General features: G+C 46.0%; 1 protein-coding gene across 2 annotated transcripts in view; it reads right to left on the reverse strand.

Annotated features, from left to right (window-relative positions):
- Positions 1 to 21,524, reverse strand: part of ASB18 (ankyrin repeat and SOCS box containing 18) — a 67,213-nt gene that overhangs the window by 20,808 nt on the left and 24,881 nt on the right. For both annotated transcript variants that reach the window (XM_069103051.1, XM_069103050.1), the window contains one exon: positions 14,548 to 14,815. In XM_069103051.1, coding sequence (XP_068959152.1) covers positions 14,548 to 14,815 — 268 coding nt within the window. The remainder of the gene's footprint in view (positions 1 to 14,547; positions 14,816 to 21,524) is intronic.

The raw sequence follows: 21,524 nt of genomic DNA on the forward strand, positions 1-21,524 counted from the left end.
TCTATGTTGCTTTTATATCATAGACTCTAGATTCAGGGGACTAAAACCCACTTTTATGGTGTATTAGCTTCATGACCTTGTTCAAGTCCTTTAACTTTGGTAGGCATTCTTTGTAAAATGAGGAGCTTGGAATGTGTGTCCTCTGGGGTTTTTTCTAGCTCAGTCCATAAGCCTATGACCCTGCCAGTAGGATACTGTCACCCATAGGATTGGAAGGGCTGTGGGGGTTACTCAGCTTTGGCCTGGGTATCACAGGCCTGTAACTGGGATCTGTGAGCAGGCTTTGTCATATACTAAAAGACAGGCAGAAGTCAAGAAGGCCTAGAGTCAACTCATGAGCAGCCTCAGTCCTGAATTGAGGATATCACCCCCATCTGAGAATGCCAAAGTCACTATGTGTCCAGACTTCAAAGGCCAAGGATTAAGAAGACACTGTTGCTTAAATAGCTTCTGATTTGGAGCAACTCAGATAAACACACCCTCCCTCGATCCTCTCCACTTCCAATCATCTCCAATTATAAGTACCCTGTCAAGCTCCTAGGTGACAGGAAGGGAAGCAATATCATCCACTGCCTCCCTTTATTACCAGCAATAGAGGAATAATTAATTTGAGCCAAATTCACCTAGACTAAGCCCTGTCAACCTTATATATTTAATTTTAAGGAACATGACACTGCTCGGTCAGAGGCCTAGTCTATGACTTTCCAAGGACAAAAGGAAGATGCTGAGATTGAGCTGTTTATTATGTAATTCCCTCATTCAACAATGGCCATTGGCTCCCTATTGCCTCCAGGGGAAAAAAGAAAGTCCTCCACAAAGTCCTTCACAGTTTGGTTCCAGTCTACCTTTCTAAGTTTATTGAACATATTTTTTCTCTTTCACATACACTGTATGCCAACAAAAATGGCTCTTGTAGTGGTACAGTGTCTTTGTAATCAGACAAGCTGGGTTTTATACCTATGACATATGTGATCTCTAGGCCATGACTTATACCTCTGTGTGCCTCAGTCTCCTCATCTGTAAAATGAGGGAGCTGGATGAAATGGTCTTCAAGGAATCTTCTTCTTCTAAATGTGCAATACACTGAACTGGGTCTCTTGCAAAAGATGAGGACTGGTTCCCCCAAAGAAGCTCGTGGTGATCTAGAAAATCTTAAGTTTCATGTGATGTCATCCCTAATGGTTATTTACATGAATTAATTCTGACTCGCCACAAGCCAAATAGTCTCTTTTGTGTTTCTTGTGGGTGTTCATGAACCCTGTTCATTACATCCATCAGACATTTTGGGCGTCACTGGGGTGAGTAGGAAGGGGTAGAGACCAGAGCCTGGGGGGTTCTGCCAGACTCTGGTGACCTCTGTGAGCTTTTATATGTGCCCACCTCAAATCTCAGGGAGGGCTTCCCAAGGTGTAATCAAGGATACAATTACTGCTGACCTTGAAACAAAGAATCCTCACCCCCAAACCCTCTCTGCATCTTGAACCTTCTATGAGCCTGCACAAACCTTCCTCAGGGAAAGAGTAGAGTGTAGAGGAACAGAAGCAGACACGCAGGGAAAGCCAGTCTGGAAAAGCTGACCCCTAACCCTCAGAGTCACCTTGTTCTGCTAGGGAGGCATCTTACTGGCCTCCCGTTTATGCCTGCATCAGTGCTATGAGCACAGCCTCCCAGAGTCTGAACTTCTCAGAGGTTTTTGGTTTATCCCATCTCTGAATCGGAATCTCCTGTATGTCATACCGGACAAGTGGTTATCCAGCTTCTCTTGGATGAAATCCAGAGTGTGCTACCCTCTGGGATAGCCCAGGCCTATGTGGGATGACTGGAATGGAGAAGTTCTGGTGGGCACCAGTGTACCTTGTTGACACTTCTGCCCTCTAGGACCAGAACAGTTTAATGCTCCTTTCACATGATGAGTGTTAGCACCCCTCCCATTTTGGGCCACCTACACCCATGATTCCTACACCTTCTGTGCCTTTCTACAGGTTAATGAGGAATGAGCCAATGAGCACTGGGTTAGCTGAGATCTTTGGGGCACTCCCTTGAGAGTTGATGACTACCTTGTGGCAAAGGTCACCAAGCTCAGGGGGACCATCCAACAGAAATCAGCCCATGAGGCACAATCATTGAAATCCTGACTCATATTGAGGCTCTGACCACACAGGATGGCACCTTGCTTTCTACGAGAGTCTGAGAGGTCCTTGTTTGGTAAAGATTTGGGGTCTAACTGCTGTTGGATGACTATCTGGCCTTTGGCCAAGCACAGATTTCTACACTGGAAGCTGTCGTGAAGTCTCAGGAAATTCCTTCTGTCATCAGGGGTGATGTTTACCAGCCAGAATCCCTTGTGACAAACCAGAGGGGCTTCAAGACAAAGAACCCTCGTCTTGTTTTCAGTGGTAAGTAAATGAATGTGATGAGCCCGTCGGGTTACATCAGCATGACTGCTGCAGGGAAGCTTGCTTGCATGCCACCAAGGCGAAACAATGTCACCTCTGACGGGCTCGGGCAGGGACAGCCAGGGGCAGCACTGGGGAGGGCTGGTGCTGCCCAGGGCCCCAGGGGAGGGGGCCATCGGCAGGCTAGAGAAGGGAGGGTGTGCACCCACGAACATGCATGCTATCCAAATAAACAGCAGCATGTATACGTGTGGGCCTGCATTTTTAAAAAAAGTGTAAACATGGATAGCGTGAATGTGTGTATGTGTGCACGTGTGTGTGCATGTCTATGTGTGTTGGGCCCCTCAGATGTACTGTATTGTATGCACACATTCCAACATGTGCGGATGATCCCGTATGCCGTACTTGTACTGTGCATGTCAGGCCCACATCTATGCATTTCCACAAACCTATGTGTTTGGCATGTGTATACACTGGCCTGCACACTTGTGCATGTGTGCTACATCTCTATTAGTTGGCTTTAATTCATGGTTCCATGGGCTGGACTCTCCGCTTACCTTGGACCATGTAAAGTATAAATCTCAGCACCCCTTTTATAGAGACTCTCTCTCCATTGGGTTCACTGACCTGGCTCAGAGCCCCCTTTGAGACCATCCTGGTCCCCTTCCTTTGTCTTTTCTTCTCTTTTTCTCAATTGGAAAAGACTCAGGCTGTGGGAACAGTGTGTAGAAAAAGCAACCTGAGAAGCAGCCTGTCTGGGGGCAGGAGTGCTCACCAGCAGGCCCTGGGAAAGAGGAGAAGGCAGGTGCAGAGTCACATGGATTCATGGTTTCCAGTGATGATGCTCATTGAAAGGGGGCTAGCCCCTCCTCCTCTCGGGGTTCTAGGGCAACCCTGAGGGAGCAAGACCTTGTTTCTAGTGCTGTTTCTCACAAGTCCCACTGGTTATGCAGTTGGTATCAATTAGCCCATCAGATTAAATTAATTCAGGGATATTTACTAAGGCAGTATTGTAAGGACATTAGGACATACTATTCAATGAGAACTGAACAAGTTCAGGCAAGCTTAGAAAGGACATGCATATGCACTTCATGGAAACTACATGGAGTGACTTAGCTCCTTCTTACATGGAAGTCCTTCTCCCTTTCCTGGAGTCCCCGTAAAGTTCTCCTGACTTATATAGAACTCTCTGCTAGGCCCCAAGGATCAAGTCCCTTGAAGATTCTTGACATTGCATTCCTTTAACGTGCTTTACCTTGGCAGGTAGAGTTTGTTTTTTCCTGCCTCCTGGCTGGAAGTATTGTCTGATGCTGGTCCAGTCTTGCCAATGCCATGGTCAATGGGGATGGGGAGCCAGAGAGTGGAACACTCCTTCTGGGCTCACTCCCTTCTCACTCCTTCTTGCCTCTGGTATAGACTTTCTTGAAGAGCTTTTGAAGATTGACTCCCCAAAACATTACTGGAATGAGCCCCTTGGAATGACCTTCTATCTACTTAGGCCAAGAGGAATATAATTTAAAAATTAATCCCAATATATTTTATCATCTGATTTTATCTAGTGGTTTGAAGGACTTCCTTCCTCCACCCTGTTCACACCATTTATTATTTGGGTGGTTTGGTGACTCAAACAAGCAGGCATTCTCATCTGATAAAAGCATGGTGGCTAGAGCATCTTCTCAGTAATATTTGATGGGGTCAGGGAGGTTTCCTACCATATTCTATTCTACAAACATTCCTCTAATTGTGCTCTATGTGTATGGTAGTCTACAGATGGTTTAGCAGAGTGGTGACTATCATCTTGTTGTTTCCTCCATAATATCATGTGGGGACAGCACAGCATATGGGAAAGGGCCTTACACTTGGCTAGGTCAACACTGGCTTGGAGCTTTGACTTTGCTAACTGGTAGTTTTCTGACCTTAGCTAAAACATCCTTGATCTCTCTGAGTTTTTCTTCTTCAAAATGGGGACAAAATCTGTAGAATCTTTGAGTTAGAAGGAACCTTAGAGGGAAGCCTTGGTTCAGAACTACAGAATCCCAGAGTGAGAAGAGACAAGAACCCAAGAAACATCTAGTCCAACTTGTGCCTAAGTAAGAATTCCTTTGATGACATACCTGAATGGTCATTTGGCTTTGTTTGAAGAGCTCCAATGAGAGGGGAGCTCACTACCTACCATTCTATGCTTACATGGCCCCCATTATCATGAAAAAATGTCCTGAGCTAAAATCTGTCTCTACAACTTCCAAACATTCCTCCTAATTCTTCTCTCTTGGGCCAAGAATGAAGTGTACCCATCTTCCACATGGTGGACCTTCAAATACTAGAAGGCAGCCATCCTCTTCTTCCCCCACTTCCAAAACCTTCTCTTTTGGTTAAATAGCCCCACCTCTCTCTATTGATCCTCATAGATCTGGGTCTCTGGTTCCCTTCACCATCCTAACCCTCCTCTGCCATGTTCTCTGGTTTCTGCATATCCTTCCTGAAATAAGGCTATGTCAATGTTAATATAGTTCTTTAAAGTTTGAAAAGCACCCCAACAACTCTGTGTGACAGGCATTATCGAGGCTTCTAGCCAAGCCTGGAGAGTTTTGTATGCTGTTATGTATAGAGGAGATGTGGCTCCTGACTGGTGGAGAGAATGCCAAGCATGACCAATAAGACTTACTTTAGGGATCTATTGAGTTAGTCCTAGAACATCTTCCAAAACATACATGGCAAGGGAAGCTTCGAACATTTAGGGGAAGCTGGTTCCTCACCATGTCCTTGATTTCCAGCTTAGAGATCAATTTTGCTCCCAGCTGGAGAGTTCAGTCTCTCTTGGGACTTTTTTTGTGGTTGTCTTTTCTTATCTGCACAAGCTCCTTGCCTTCTGTTTACTGTTCCCTCCTTCCTTTCCTCCCTCCCTCCTTCCTTCCTTCCTTCCTTCCTTCCTTCCTTCCTTCCTTCCTTCCTTCCTTCCTTCCTTCCTTCCTTCCTTCCTTCCTTCCTTCCTTCCATCACTATAAGGCCTTTGCTATGTGCCAGACTACGGAAATACCAAGACAAAGGTTCCTCTTCTATAGCAGCCACATTCTACAGGTTTTAGGGGAAAACCCTCCCCAATCACCAGGTGAACATGGCATTATCCCAGCACAAGGACACAGTGTTGGGGAGAGCAGTTCCTGTATCCCCGCCGTGTGTTCCTCAGGAGCCCTCAGCTGGCCCTCTCACAGTAGCCTCCCTGTGCTCAGTTCTTAACTGAGGCATCTACATGGAAGCCAGAACTTGTCTCCTAAGAGCTCTTGGCTGCCTGCTCCTTATTTCTCACCTGGAGTCATAATCATCTGATTAAACCCATCCTCACTAAGTGCTTATCAAGAGACAGAGATGTCACGGCGAGGCTCCAGCACTGCAGGCCCAGGGAACTGATTCATGGTCATTGAGTGGAGGTTTTCAAAAGAGGATCAGAGACTGAGAGCTGGAAAGGACCTCATGGATAGCCTGATCCAAGCCCTTGATTTAACAGAGGAGGAGAGAGGATTACACAGTGTTGGGGGAAGTAGGTGGATTCTAGAGTCAAAGAACTGGGTTCAAATTCTGCCTCTGTTGGAGATCTTGGGAAAGTCAGTTCTTCTCTTTGGGTCTAAGTTTCCTCAACTGTCAAATGAGGGAGTTGAATGATATGGATTCTGAAATCTCTTCCATTCTGGAACTTTGATGCTGTGAGCTACGATTCTTTAACTAGGGAGGGAAGCGATTTGTCAAAGATGCATATGAAATAAGATATATAACCAGGACTCTAAATTCCAACCCAGATTCTCTGGCTCTAAATGTAGCACTGTGTGTGTGTGTGGGGGGGGGGGGGGGAGGCACAGAGCTAGAGAAAGAGAGGGAGAGGGAGAGAGAGAATGGGTGGGAGAGAGAGTGAGTGAGAGAGAAAGAGGGAGACAGACAGACAGACAGACAGAGACAGAGAGAGAATGGGTAGGAGAGAAAGTGAGAGTGCAGTTTGGTGGATGCTGTCTCTGAGGCTCCCTTTTCCTAGATAATTCCAACTCTCTGGGTCCTTAGCAGAATCTAAAGACCAAGAGTTGGCCCACATCCCCTGTTTACCAGGAGTGAAATAAACTTGGGCAAGTGTTCTTGCTAGTCTTAGCCCCAGGCCCCACCCCAAAAAGAAGAGGGCAACAGGACCCTGGCACCCCCAGTCTGGCAGGGCTGTTGTGAGGCCAGTCACATCCGACATTAACGGCTTGGCTTGAGTTGAATCTCCCTGGCACCCCACCTTAGCATTGTGGAAGTGGATGCCAGGAAGGCACTGAAGGTGTTCATGCCAGGCCTTACTGATGACCTTGCCTTCCATCACATCATGACCAGGCAGTGTGGTCTTCCCCTCTCAGAGTTAACTTATTCTCCAACCCCGGGGAAATCAATATCTCATCTAACTCTGCCCAAATCTCTCCCTGCTGGGCTTGAAACATAAAGGCATGGTCCAGATGATTTTGATAAGATAATTAACTCTTTTCAAAACATGGGCCCAGGCTCATGAATTATGCTTTTCCCTGTTCTGGTGACGCCAGTAAGACAGAAAGAGAAAACATGAGGGTCTTCACTAGAAGGCTCAGGAAGGAAAGTAGTTCTCTCTTTTGTTAATTTTGTTATTCCCCAAGTCCTCGAAGAGGGACAGAAGGGAGGGAAGGAGCATTGATTAGGCACCTACAGTTTGTCCTGCACTTAGCTAAGCACTCTGCCATAGATTTGCTCCATAGATGAGGCCTGGCTGCCTTTGAAGCTCTGAGGTGCCATCCCTTAGGTAAGGCCGTTCTGGGTCTCCTCAGTTGCTAGTGACTCCCTGCATGGATACCCCTAATATTATTTTGCACAAACCCTGTCTTTATTTATTTTCATGCACATTATCTCTACCCCCAGAGCACAAGTTTGTGCAGTCAGGGACAATTTCATTTTTGTCTTTGAACCCCCAGATCCAGAGGAGTACCTAGCACATAGCAAGGCTTTAATCTTTGCTTGTTAAATTGAATTAAGTTGAATCATGCCAGCTGTAGACCCCAAAAGAGAGAAAGAAAGGTGTAGTGACTTTAGACTCCTCTCACCCCATCAAGTTAATTGTCGCAGTTGTCAAAAGGTCATAGAGGAAAACTCTAATAAATGGGCCAAAGTGGGCATTCCTGGCACCCAAAGTGAAGAATGAGAGACTGAATTTTATTGGAACTTAAAAAACCCCCAACAAACCTCTTCAAATGGCACCTAGATTAAAGTCCCAATATCCTTTATGCGTGATGAATTCTTGTGAATTCTGAATGGCTCAGTGGTTGGAAGGAAGCCTGCATCTATCCATCCATCTATCTATATTTTTTATCCCAGGCACCCAGAGACACAAAGGTTTTTAAAGTCCTGCCCTGTGGTGAATGGCCCACTCAATGGTCCTATAGAAAAAGGCAGCGCACAGGTGTTCAGATCATTGTTATCAGGAGTGAGAAAAAATAAAATCTCTCTATATGTAGGTCAGTGACCCCCCCCTCCCTATTGTCAGGAAAGAAATTAAGGATGACCTAAAATCTACTACTTGAAAAAGGTGCCAGAGAAAGTCATCCTTCCTAATCAAAGGGGTAATGTTTATGCTACTGAATGCCTGACCTTCTCAGCATAGAACTTTCCCTGAAGTCTTTAGAGTTGAAAAGTTCTGGTTGAAGCCTCAAACCGGGCTGACACATCTGTTAATTTTTCATCCTTCGAGGAAGTTGCTTAAGTTATCATAGAGGTGCCAGGTGGGCTGTGCAGTTGAACGCCTATTGGCTATAGCTGTGATGATTGCCAGGGTTCAAGGCCTCCAGGGTGGTATGAGGAACCTCCCTGGCTGAAAGACTATACCAGCAGATGGGGGTTGGGGTGGGGGGCTTCTCCTCTCTCACCCTGAGCAATTACCTTCTGACCCATCTCATGGATGCCCCAGTATATGAAGGGCCCTGTGGAAGCTTCAGCCTATTTGTTTGAGGCATTGGTAGTTTAGAGTCTTGAGGCTGGCACAAAGGAGTAAAGACAAGAAGCTGATATGAGGCCATGAACATTTGGCACATTGTTGCTTTTATGGATGAGCCCAGGAGAGTTTCCCAGAGTGCAAACAAGGACATGAAGAAAAGACCCCTGCCTGAGTGCAAGCAGACTGAAGGGAATATGGGCTTTCTCTCTTGGGCTGACTGCAGGCCCCCTGAAGGCATAGACACCAACCAGGCTTCTATTTCTGAAGAAGCATCTGACATGGTCCCGGGCAGCTACTCACAACAATATTTGTCAGTGAATGACTGAAAGTTGGAAATATTGGAAGACTGTCCTGTGGGGGCTTGAGACAAGGCTAATTCAGAGCTAGAAGGTAGCAATGAGTCATATGAGCTACATCCAGCTGTCCTCTGCCCTTGACTGGGGTGGAATCACAATGGCCTATTTAGAAAGTATATCTGAAGACCTAAAAGAACATTGAACCAAAAAGTGAGGCTTCCTGGTCTGATGCTGGTGCTTCCAGTAAGAGCCTCCAAAGCAATTTGCAGGCATTAGCAATTTAAATCAGGGCTCCCTACAAGGAAGAAGGCCAGGCACTGCTCCCTCCCTCCTCTGCCCTCTGCTAATTGCACAATAATAATGGAAGTGTTAACTTGCATTGATGACAGAGATTTCTACTTACACACAGCCTCATTGGATCTCTGTGAGACAGACAGGGAAGGGATCATTATCCCTGTTTTGCATAAGAGGAAACTGAGACTCAGAAAGGTCTAAATGGCTGACTCTCGCCCTGGTCTTCAAACCATCAAACTATTCCAGACTGCTTTGACCATGGTGAGGCTAAAGGGTAGGGGTCGCCTTGGCTGGTTTTTCAGGTGTACTGTTAGTTCAGGGGTACTTTACCTTTTTTTTCATCATAGACCCTTTGGGCAGCAGTTGGGTGAAGCCTATGGACTCCTCAGACTAAGATTTTTAAATGCATAGAATTTTAAAGAAGCCTGGTAACACTGAAATACAATTATTAAAATATTTTTCAAAACCATATTCATGTGCCTTGGAATCTCTCCATATATTCCCAAAGTTAAGAACTCGTGCTTTAAAGTATTCCAATGCCCCAGTCAGGTGGAAACTGCTTAAAAGCCTAGTCTCAGTCTACACAATGGGGATGGTAATGCTGGTATTACTATCTCCCAAAAAGGTAGTAAGGATTGATAAGGGGACTGGACTAGGTCTGGAGATTTTAACCTGTGGGCCAGTGACACCTAAGGATCCTTCCTTAGAATCATGTTTTAAATGACATTCATATAATGGCAGAGGAAAGTGAAATGCAACAATCAACACGTATTTGAAAAATAGGTTCATGACCCCCAATTAAGGACCCCTGAACAAGACGGCCTCTAAGATCTCATTCACCTCTGACTTTAGGAGTGAGGATGACTTTTTTTTTTTTGTTATGAAAGCTCGCTGAGAAATCAAACTGCTGAGAAATCAAAGGGCTATGGTCTGTGCTGGTAGAGAAAAGACCTTCCTCAATAACATCAGTCTTGGAATGTTGGAGTTCCAAAGTACAGGCTCTCTTGGCACTTGGGATCAGGAAATGTGATTGATAAGAGGGTTTGTTAACTTCTCTCAGCTGCCTGGTGGGGAGACCAGGAAGCTTGTCTGTTGTCTGGCCCTCCTCACTTGCACCTTCTTACGCTGACAGGTGGTGGTCACAACACTCCCATGAATTGGCAGTATTGTTATGGGAGCGCCGTTTGCTACAGTGGCAGCCAACAACCCAGCCAGCTGCACCTGCTTACCGCCTAGCTCTGGGTTTTTGCATAGGTTCACCACAAGGGAGACTGAGGAAGGACTGCCTCTCTTTGTGTCCCCAGCACAGGCTCTGGCAAATTGTAGGCACTGAAGAGTTCATTGACTGACAAGCAAGGTTCCTCCCCCCACCCCCTGGAATGTCCTGGAAGCCTTCCTTTGGGTCTCCACAGTGGAAGGTAGGACACATGGAGCTGGTTTTTTTTCTTTCCTGTTTCTGATCTGCTACCAGAACTACTTTTTTTTATTTGTACATTGCTTTGCTGACAGTCTTTACCCAGTTTCTCCTGCATAATTCCCTCTTGGTGACATGTTATAGCCTGTGAACACTCATTATATACTTCTCTGTTGCCCTTTGCTTGATCCTCAGATCCTGTTCTCTGAATATGGTAACTTTCTGTGACTCATAGTCCTATATCATTTGGAAGAATATTGGTGCTAAAATATGGGATATTTGGTTGGGGGGAGGGGGTCACTAAAAGATGGATGCAGTTTCTCAAAGGCAGTTAGCTCTCTCTCTCTACTGTCTGTCTAACTCTAGGTTTACTTGATTGTCCATTTGTAGAGTCTGTGAAAGATATATTAATATCAATCTCTATTCCTATTGACCCATATGTACTGTCCAAAATGGGTGAGCTCTATGGATCAGCCATTCAATTGAATATTATAGTCTGGTAATAGGCATTCTTCATCCACTTTGTTTTCCCATGTGGATAGCTAGGATAAAATCTTTTAACTGTCTGTGAATCTCATTTAGGAAACTTTGCACTATGCAGGGACTTGAAGCGATAAGGACATTGTCATCTGCAAACAGGAATGCCTGGAGGACCTCACTAATGCTCTTCAGCTCAGACTCTGAACTTATTCCTTGAAAATATGTTCATTGTTTGAGGACTTTACACTATGGTCTTCTATATCACTAAACAACGCTTGCCCATTTTGCCCTGGCTGGAAGAACAGGGGCTACTGTCAAGCCCAGACCCATTTAGATGGTCAAGGGGGCTTTGACATATTCTATTTTTGTCCTTTCTTAGGCAAACTGGTGGCCCCCATTCCCAAGGGAACCAATCTTGTTAATGTTGGCCTTAGCATGGACTTCTGGTCAGCTTCGCCCACTGCAGCTCAGAATGCCTCAGCCCAAAGGAGCTGCCAGTCTCATTTCCCCAGTAACTGGGATTATAGACATGTATGATCATATCTAATCTCCATACCATTAAATTGTACTTTCTGTACTATCTTATTATTAATCTCTGCTTTGGAACTAGCCTGATGATTCAGGCAATGTGGATTATCACAATAAAAATAAATTAATGAAGTGATACATGAAGTCTAGCAAACACTGTCCATTGTGTACTAATATAAAGTCCTCGACAAATTCGGTACATTCTCTGTGTGTGTAAATATATATATATACATATATGTACATGCATATGTACGTGTGTGTGTGTGTAGTTAAGACTTACAAAGCCCCTTCCACACAGTAGCCCTACAAAGGAGGGGGTAGAAGTATTACTTGGGCCATTTTATTGACAGTGAAAAACAGGGTAGTACAGCAAATAGAAGGCTGAGATTGGTGTGGGGAAGATCTTGGTTCAAATCCTACCTCTCATACTTCCTAGCTATGTGACCATAGGCAAGTTGATTAACCTCTCTGAGCCTTCATTCCTTTCCATACTTGTGAAATCAGTCAATAAGCATCTATTATGTTCCCGACTCTGTACTAAGAGCTAAATTGATTGATCCACATCTTGTTGAGAGAGGGGGCAAAGCAATCTGTCTAAGGTCAATGACATTACTAGTATTTGTCTGGGGTGAGATTCAAACCCAGAACTACTGAATCCAAGTACAGAACTCTATCCATTGAGTTCCATTGTTTGCTTTTTCCTTATACTCTTCAAAGAGTTTTATCTCTTTTTTCCTTCCTTCCTTTCTTCCTTCCTTCCTTCCTTCCTTCCTTCCTTCCTTCCTTCCTTCCTTCCTTCCTTCCTTCCTTCCTTCCTTCCTTCCTTCCTTCCTTCCTTCCTTCCTTCCTTCCTTCCCATTGGGATTAAATGACTTGCCCAGGAACACACAGCTAGGAATTGTCTGAAACTGAATTTGAACTCAGGTCCTCCTGACTCCTCACTTACTACCTGTGTGAGCCTGAGAAAATCACTTAACCACCCTGAGCCTCAGTTTCCTTATCTATAAAATGGACATAATTATAGCATCTACCTCCCAGGCTTGCTGTGAGGATCAGAAGAGACAATGCATGTAAGGTGATTTGCAAATCTTAAAGTGTTTTAGAGACATTGGCTCTGATGATGATGTCATTCACCTGCTCCATAAGCTCCCTTGGCTCCCTAGCACTTCTGGGAGCAAGTGTGAGCTCCTTGTTTGGCAATGAGAGCCCTTTGCAATCTGGCTCCAGTCATCCTGCATCAGACTCACTGTGTGATCTCGGGGCTGCTCAGTAGGCTTTTCTTACTCTTCCTCATACAGGACGTTCCATGTCCAGCCTTCACAATGGTCCATCCTCCATACTTGATCGTCACTCCCTGCTCCTGCTGCCACCCCCCTCCCACTCAGGAACCACGGGATCAAGAGGCAGGTTCTCCGTGAAGTCGTTTCTTGATCACCAGTTGTTGGTACCTTGATCCTCCCACAAATCACACACACACATACCCACATACACCCCCCAATACATATACACGTGCACACCCATGTACCCCACATACACACACACACTCACACATGCACATGTACCCACACACAACCCCCATACATGTACCCCACATGCACACATACCCACATACATGCATATGTGCATACACGTACCCCCACACAATGCACACAACCCACACACGTGCACACACATGTACCCCACATACACACAACCCACATGCATGCACATGTGCACACACATATACCCCACATACACACATGTACCCACATACACCCCCAGTACATACACACGTGCACACACACATGCACCCACCCCACATACACATGCACATGTGAGCACATACACACCCCTACATACACACACATGCATGCACACACACATGAGCACCCACATACACCCCATCTCTCTCTGCCTCTCTCTCTCCCCCCAACTGCACACCTCTCCTCTTAACACACATGTGTATGTATATAGTATCCCTATGTATCTATCTATCTATATATTTATATATACATTTCTGTGTGTACTGCACACACATCCTTTCTCTTATGATAAGACTGCAGGCTCCTTGAAAGCAGGACTTGCTTCAGTTTTAGTCTCTGTATCCCTAGCACAGTGCCTGGAACAGATTAGTGCTTAAATGACTGCTTATTGACTGATTGGCTCTGTCTGTGCCCTGTTCATCTCCTTTGTCTGCCCCCATATAGGAGAGATCAGTTAATTCTGGATGAGATAAGGAAGGCGCCAAGAAACCATTACCTCAAGGGGTGAAGATAATAACATTTCAACATGAAAATTACCAGACACTAAAAGACACAATTTGTGAAACTTTATGCAAATGACAAACCATCATTTGCAAAGGCTCCTGGAAGCCTCACCTCTGTTAAAGGACCTGTCTGGGCCAGCATGAAGCTTCCCTGGAGACCCCTTGGAGGGTTTCCCTTAGTGTTTCATTGCTTAGAGGAGGGAGCCCCACTTGCTTTGAGTTTCCTCAAAAAGAGGCAAGGCCTCTGGAAGAAGTTGCCTAGGACTTGGTGCTCCTGGGTCTCTCCCACTGTAGAAAGTTGAAGTTTGTCTGATCGTTGTTGGGGGGCTCTTATGTTTCGGCTGAAGCCCCAGACCCAAGAAGCTCACTATCTCTCTCACACTGTGACAATTAGGATGCATAAAATTATCATTAAAAACCCTAATTTTTAAGCCTCCAACCCTTGTCAGTGGCCTTTTAGCATTATTCAAACATGGTTTATTTAGGCCTCTGATCACGCAGCTCATTACCTCAGTTTGGTGTCTCTTGCTCTCTATCTTGTAATCAAGCTCTAATTAGACTCAGCCAGAAGCAAAGGGGGGATGTTGCTTGGCCAGGGGTAGGTGAGTGCTGGGCCCCTGGAAGGCTGATTGACAGGGCTGGGGGAGCAAAAGCGTCAAGCGGGTCATAATTTGTCTGGCATGAGAAGATCACCCCCTCCAGGCCAAAGCCTGGCCCTGATGGGGTGAAGCTCTGCTGAGGGGGGCCTTTCCTAAGGCCAGCTCCTTGCTTGTGGGTAACAGAATTTAGCCTAAACAGCTGAATGATGGAGCCAGCATTAGGAAGCCGAGACTCCTCTTCGCAGTGGAGAAGCTAGGGCTTCTGGTGAGGTTGGGAAGGTATGGTGGGGATGGGGGCTCTTGTTACTGCTTCCTTACCCGAGAGTATTTGGTGAGGTACACAGGTGGAGTGGAGCCAAGCCCTCCTCGCTCATTAGGTTGGGGTTAGCCTGGTGTTCTAGGAGCAATTCGGCGCAGTCTGTGTGACCCCCTTGGCAGGCCTCATGCAGGGCACTCTTCCCACCTGGGGCTGCGTTAACATCAGCATCCCAGTGTAGCAGGTATCGTACACAGTTTGTATGGCCATGACTGGCGGTGATGCAGAGAGGGTTGGTGAGCTCTCTCTTATACTCCAGGGACCAGAGACCTGCAGGGTAGGATGAGAAGGGAAGAAATCAACTAATTCATCAACCACCAAGCACTTATCCATCACATACTGTGTCAAGCCCTGTGAAAATCCCTGCAGTAGAAAGACAAAGCTTCTTGCCCTCAGGAGGTCCTGCTCTGCACATTCTGCTCTGGATGTACCAGACATTGAATATTAAAAAACAAAAGTGAAACAGTCTCTGCTCTCAAGGAGGTTACATTCCTTGTATGACAAGGTGAGACAACATGAAGCCAATCAGTCAGTCAATGAACACTTATTAAGGGTCTACTATGTGCCATGCTCTGTGCAGAGATACAGAGAAAGACAAAAGTCAGTTTCTGCCATCAAAGACCTTACAATCTAACAGGGGTGACAACAAGCAAGGAAATATGTACAAACAGACTATATGCAGGACAAATAGGAATTAATTACCAGAGGGAATTAAGCTAGAATTAAGAGCAGTTGGGAAAGGCTTCCTGGAGAAGATGAGATCTCAGTTGGGACTTACCCAGGAGGCAGAGGTGAGAAGGTGGAGCATTCCAGGCCCTGGGAACAGCCAGAGAAAATGCCCAGAACTGAGACAGGAAGGATATTGTTTGTGGAATAGCCAAGAAGACAGTGTCACTGGGTCAGAGATGACATGGTGGGGACGAAGGCGTAAGAAAGCTGGAAAGGTGGGAGCTAGGTCATGAAGGATTTGAATCCCACACAGAGAATTTTATATTTGATTCTAAAGGTGGTAGGGAGCCAATGGAGTTTATTGAGTAGGGGAGTGATGTGGTATGACCAGCACGTCAGGAAAATCGCTTTGGGGGCTTAATGGAGGATGGAGTGAGGTGGAAAAAGACTTGAGGCAGGTAGACCCTTGCCCCACCCAGCATCTACTGCAATAGTTCAAGCAGGAGGTGATGAGGGCCTGCAGCAGGGTGGGGGCAGTATCCGAGGAGAGAAAGGGGCATATTTAAGAGATGTTACAGAGATGAAATCGACAGGCCTTGGCGCCATATTGGATATGAGAGATAATGAGGCATCCAGGACTCCCAGGGCAGTGAAGCTGAGGGACTGGGAGGCCCTGCAGAGTGCCCTCTGCAGAAATGGGGAAATCTGGAAGCAGAGAGGGCTTGGGGGAAAGATAATGAGTTCAGCTTTGGCTGTGATGAGTCAGGATTAGAGGGACTTTCGGTTCTAAACGTCTAACAAATTTTTGGAGGTGTAACACTGGAGATCAGCCCAGGCTAGATTTGAGAATCCTAAGCATAGAGCTGATGATTGAATCTATGGGAACTGATGGAAGAAGAAGAGAAGAGGGCACAGGACAGGACCCTGGGGAACACCCAAGGGTAGCAGACATGGCCTGGATGAAGGTCCAGCAAATGAGACTTAGAAGGAGTGATCAGAGATGTAGGAGGACAACTGGGGTTGGAGAAAGATTAGTGTTAGAAAAACCTAGAGAGAAGAGAGTTTCAAGGAGAGTGATTAGCAGCATCAAAGGCTGCTGAGAAAACAAGAAGGATGAGAACTGACACAAGGCCATTAAATTTGTCAATTAAATCATTGGATTTTTTTTTCTAAGTCTAATGAGATGAAAGTTAACAGGGGTAACTATCAAGTCTTAAACTTGGGTTCAAAATATCATATCATAGAATGGCAGGGTGTGAGGGGTTAGAGACAGTGTGTCCAAAAAAGATGACCCGGCATCAGAGAATGCAGGCTCCATATGAATCAACAGAGTGATGTGGCCGCCAGGAAAGTGAATGTGACCTTTGCTTCACTGAAAGGTTTCCTCTGTTCCCTGGAACTATGGAGGTGGTGATTTTGCTCTAACCTAGCCTTCGGAAAGATCCTCCATCTGCAAGGATGGTCTCCAATCCATCACCAAGTCGTATCATTCAGCCAGGCCACATCTCTCCCCTCACAAACTGCCTATGGGACATCTTGAACTGTATATCCCATAGACCTCTCAAACTCAACGTGGCCCGTACTGGACATATCTTGCTTCCCAAACTGTCCCTTCTCCAGAATTTCCCTATTACTTGGATTTTAAAAAATTTATTTACTATTAGTTTACAAGATTTAGTTCCTCAAGTTTTTGAATTCCAAATTCCCCCCCCCCCAAGGATTTTTTCTAAAAGTATGGCTCATGTGAGACTGCTTGAATAGACATATTTCTAATAGGTTTTGATTTTCATGCTTTCTCAAGGAGTGACATTCCAAACTGAGCCAGTATCATAGATTAATCAAATGCCTTTTCCGCGTCATGCACTGTACTAAGTGCCAGGAAAACAGATAAAAATCCACCTGTGTTGGCCTTCAAAGCACCTGTGTTCTACTAGGGGAAGACATATAGAGAGAAGGGTGCTATGTAGTGCAGTGGAGAGAGGGCGGGATTTGGAGTTAGGAAGGCCCAATCCTGCCCGTTGGCATTGCAGGTTCTCTCACAGTCTCATGCACAACCAGGGCTAGTCCTCAGTTCCCATGGCCTTTCCTAAGTCCCCATCCTTTGTGACCTCTCTGCAGCCTTTGATGCTTGATTCCTTGCTCTTGTCTCTAGGTTCTTGTAACTCTGCCCTCTCCTGGTTTCCCCCCACTATATATGACTGATCCTCCTAAGGCTCCTTGGCTGACTCTTTAGCCAGGTTGTACTTGGGTGTCTCCCAGTTCTCTGTCCTGGCCTCTTTCCCCCTGACTCTATACCGTTTCACTTGATCATCTCATCAGCTCCCAAGGGTTCAATGATTATTGCTGATGATTCTCAGATCTATTTATCAAACCTTATTTTCTCTCTAAACTTCCGGTCTCTCCTCTCCAAGTCCCCATTGGGTATCTTGAACTGAATGTCCTCTAGATATTTTAAACTCAACAAGTCCAAAACTGAGTTTGTTATGTTTTCCCCAAACCCTTCCCTCTTCCAAACTTCCCAATTACTGTAAAGTATACCACCATCCTCCTGGCCACCCAACCTGGGTATCATCTTTAATAACTATCTTCTTCACCCATTCTCCTATCCAGTCAGTTGCCAGGCTCTGTCATTTGTACCTTTCTAACATCTCTTGTACACACTCCCTTCTCTCCTCTCAACTGCTGTCACCCTAATCTTGGCCTTTACCACCTCATGCTAGGACTATTGCAAAGCCTGGGGGTTGGTTCCCCTGCCCCAAGTATCTCCCCATTCCAGCCCTTTCTCCACTCAGCTGTCAAATTCATCTTCTTAAAGCACAGGTCTTACTTGGGCTTGGAAGAATGACCATTTCATTTGTTTGCATTTAGAAGAGTGACCACATCATTCTTCCAACCAATCAACCCCAGGGGCTCTCTGTTACAGACAGATAGGCACCAAAACAAAGAGACAGAGACAGGTGCACAAAGAAACACACAGAGAAACAGAGACAAAGTCAGAGACAGCCTGACAGAGGAACACAGAAGCATACACAGACAGATAGAGACAGACAAAGAGACAGGTGCATAAAGAAACACACAGGGAGACAGAGACAAAACCAGAGAGAGAAAGACAATGCCTGCCAGAGGAACACAGTAGCAGAGAGAGAGAGAGAGAGAGACTGAGAGAGGGAGACAGAGACAGAGAAAGAGACAGACAGAGAGAGAGACAGAGATACAGGCACGACGATAGAGAGACACAGCTGGCACAAGATACACAGTGAGATAGATACACACAGAGACACAGAGACAAAGACCGTGTCTCAGTGGAGGTAGTTTCAAGGACTGTGATAGCTGGCAGCAAAGGAGAAAGTCGATTATGGATGTAGGAGGACTGGCTTAGGGGGGCTAAGCTGAAGAGAGGAGCAGGTCTAGGGAACCCAGAGAAACCACCTGCCCAGCAGAGATACACACACCCAAAGGGCAGTAGCATGAGGATTCCTTGAGAAGAGAAAAGCCTTCAGGGTCCTGAAGTACCAGAAGCATGAGTTGTCTTGGTCAAATAGACAGGAACGTGAGCCTCACGACCAGTGCCCATGGTGTGTGGCCACTCTCTTAATGACACTATGTACATATGTGGGATTCCTGGTTATGGTGCAAATGTTTCCAAGTGACTGCAATTACTAGACCATATTAGGAAATGCTTTTTCTTTGAGCTAATTGTGTTGTGTCTGACTGTTAAGGGTAGGTTTACTGGTCGGGCTTCATTGGGAGCGATCGTTTTACAGATATGGCTCCACAGAGTACCCTTGAGACCTGGAGGTAGTGGTATTCAAACTGCAACCTGTGAGTGCTGAGTCAAGAAAGTAGGTGCAGAGGAGAGTCTACATAAATAAATAAAAATATCTGCACACAGTCATTTTGTCAGGACAGGAAAAAAGCATTCACAATGCAAAAGTGAGCAAGCCTTCAGTAATATGCTTGGCATCCTTGGAGCTCCTGGCCAATTAAAGTGAGAGTTGAGATGAGGTGGTTTAGAGAAATGTACATCAAAATAGAATTTCAAAGCCCCCAACCCTTACCCCTCCATCTCCCCTGAAGCAGCAGGAGGAAGAGAGCCAAACACAAAACAACTGCCGACATTAGCCAGTTTGCTCCAGGAAGGGCTTGAGAACAAGCTTAGCCCTCCTGAAAATATCTGAGTTGGAGAAAAAAACTTCAACTTTGATGTGCTGCTCCACATTCCACACAATTCGGGCTTGTTGCTTTGGGCCCTTTAGGGTTTTGTGTGTGTATGTAGAGGGTTGTTCTTTCTTAAGGAATAAAATGGAGCAGGGGCTATGTACTTTACTTTCTGAAAACTTTGGTGCTTTCAAAAGCCCTGTCGAAGGTTGTTAGCTGCATCGAGCAATGGTCTAAGGGGGGGGGGAGCCAGTCCCTGGTGAATACACATCAAGGGGCAGGAATTCACGTGGTAGGCATGCCTGCTTCTAATGATGGCAGAATCGATCGTATGGCTGTAATGAGCTGCAAAGGGGACCCTTTTCACAGACCAACTCCTTCCCCAGAGCCCATGCTGAGAAGTTTTGAAAGACCACTCCTTAATTACCTACCAGTGTGTGAGACAGATTCCTATCGTGGCAAGCTTTGGAACCCCGCTACACATGGCTCTGGGAAGGACAGGTTAGTTAGGTGCTAAAGGGGGGATGGCCACAGCAGGACGCAGGGAAGTAGGAATAGGAGATACCCAAGTGGAAAGCTAGCTGGTCCTTAGGAAGGCTGGGAGCTTGGGTCTAGGGTAAAAACTTGGATTTGTGCCAAAATCTGGAGACTAGGGGCATTCTTTTATTTACTACCCATGGGACCTTGGGCAAATTGTTTAGCCCAGGGTTGGGGAACCTGTAGCCTTGAGGCTGCTTGTGGCCTCCTAGGTCCTTGGGTGCAGCCTTTTGACTGAGTCCGAGTTTTACAGAACAAATTCTTTTACTAAGGGGATTTGTTCTGTAAAGCTTGGATTCTGTAAAAGGCATGCACTTGTGGACCTAGAAGGCTGCAGATTCCCCACCCCTGGTTTAGCCTCTCTGGGCTTCTGTTCTTTCCTATTAAAAGGGCACAGAGTTGGGTTAGATTACCTCTAAGGCACTCATTTCCCTGCTCTATATTTCAAGGTCCACACTAAAGGTGAAAGCTCCATTGTCCTCTGCCCTGGTCAGACCATATCAGTGCCTGAAACACAGTAGGTGCTCAATAAATGCTTATGATTGATCAGGTAGGCTATTCAGTCCTAGACACCATAATATAGGAAGGTTATTGCTAAATTGGAGAATGTCCAGAGAAGGGCAGACAGGATGGGGAAGGACCTTGCGTCTGTGCTGCATGACCACTGGCTGAAGGAGTGGAGGTTATTTATCCTGGAGGAGAAAAGTCTCAGGGGGCACCCGCTGTTGTCTTCAAGTATTTCAAGGGCTGTCACATGGGAGATAGTGAGCTTGTTCTGTTGGGCAATTTAGGTGGACTTGTGGGAGATCTAGCCTGAGGGTTGGACCACCTTGGCTCCCATCCTGGACACCAGGGTAGAGGATAAGCCCTATGGAGTTAATATCATCTGGGCCAGATTGCACTTGAGGCAGATGGCCTCTGACTGAGGTACTTTGCCTAGACACCCTGCTTAAGTCACCACCTGTCCAACAACTCCCAATGTCCAAGGAACAATCTCTTGGCCCTGCCAGAAGCCTTGATCCTTGTAGAGCAAATTCCCAGCACCAGCTGTTCAGTTCTGGGTTTCCGACATGGCTGGGGGGAGTTCCCTCAAAGTAGCCACGGCCACTTAGGGTCATCCAGAGAGGATTAGCTGTTTCTGCTCTTCCTGTGTAAAAATCTATGTAAAATCAGGCATGAGGTAGCTCCACTGGGAAACTACTTGAGCCCCAATGAATGACAAAGCTCAGTGAGAAGAAAACTTTCCTAACTTTCCCCAGCTTTCTTCAAGACTCAGCTCTAATCCCACCCTTGGCAGGTGTTTCCTTGCCCTTCCCCCCAGCTTTCAGCATCCTCCCTCATCTACTCCATAGAGATCATGTATGTAACCGGTTCTTGTCATGCCTCCTCCAACAGAACGTGAGCACCTTGAGGGAAGGGGTCATGTTTTTCTCTTTCTTTGGCACCTAGCACAGTGCCTAACCCATAGTTAGGGCTTGCTCAAAGTTGTTGACTGCCTTCAAATATTTGAAGGAATATCACATGGGGGGAGGATTATCCTTGTTTTGATTGGTCCTCAAGGGTAGACGTTTCAAAGAGGTAGATTTCAGATTAATATCAGGAAAGCTCATTACCA

The sequence above is a fragment of the Petaurus breviceps genome, unplaced genomic scaffold (assembly GCF_028583685.1).
Source record: "Petaurus breviceps papuanus isolate PSGF00001 unplaced genomic scaffold, PetGlider_PUasm1.0 567, whole genome shotgun sequence".
Classification (NCBI taxonomy): Eukaryota; Metazoa; Chordata; class Mammalia; order Diprotodontia; family Petauridae; genus Petaurus; species Petaurus breviceps.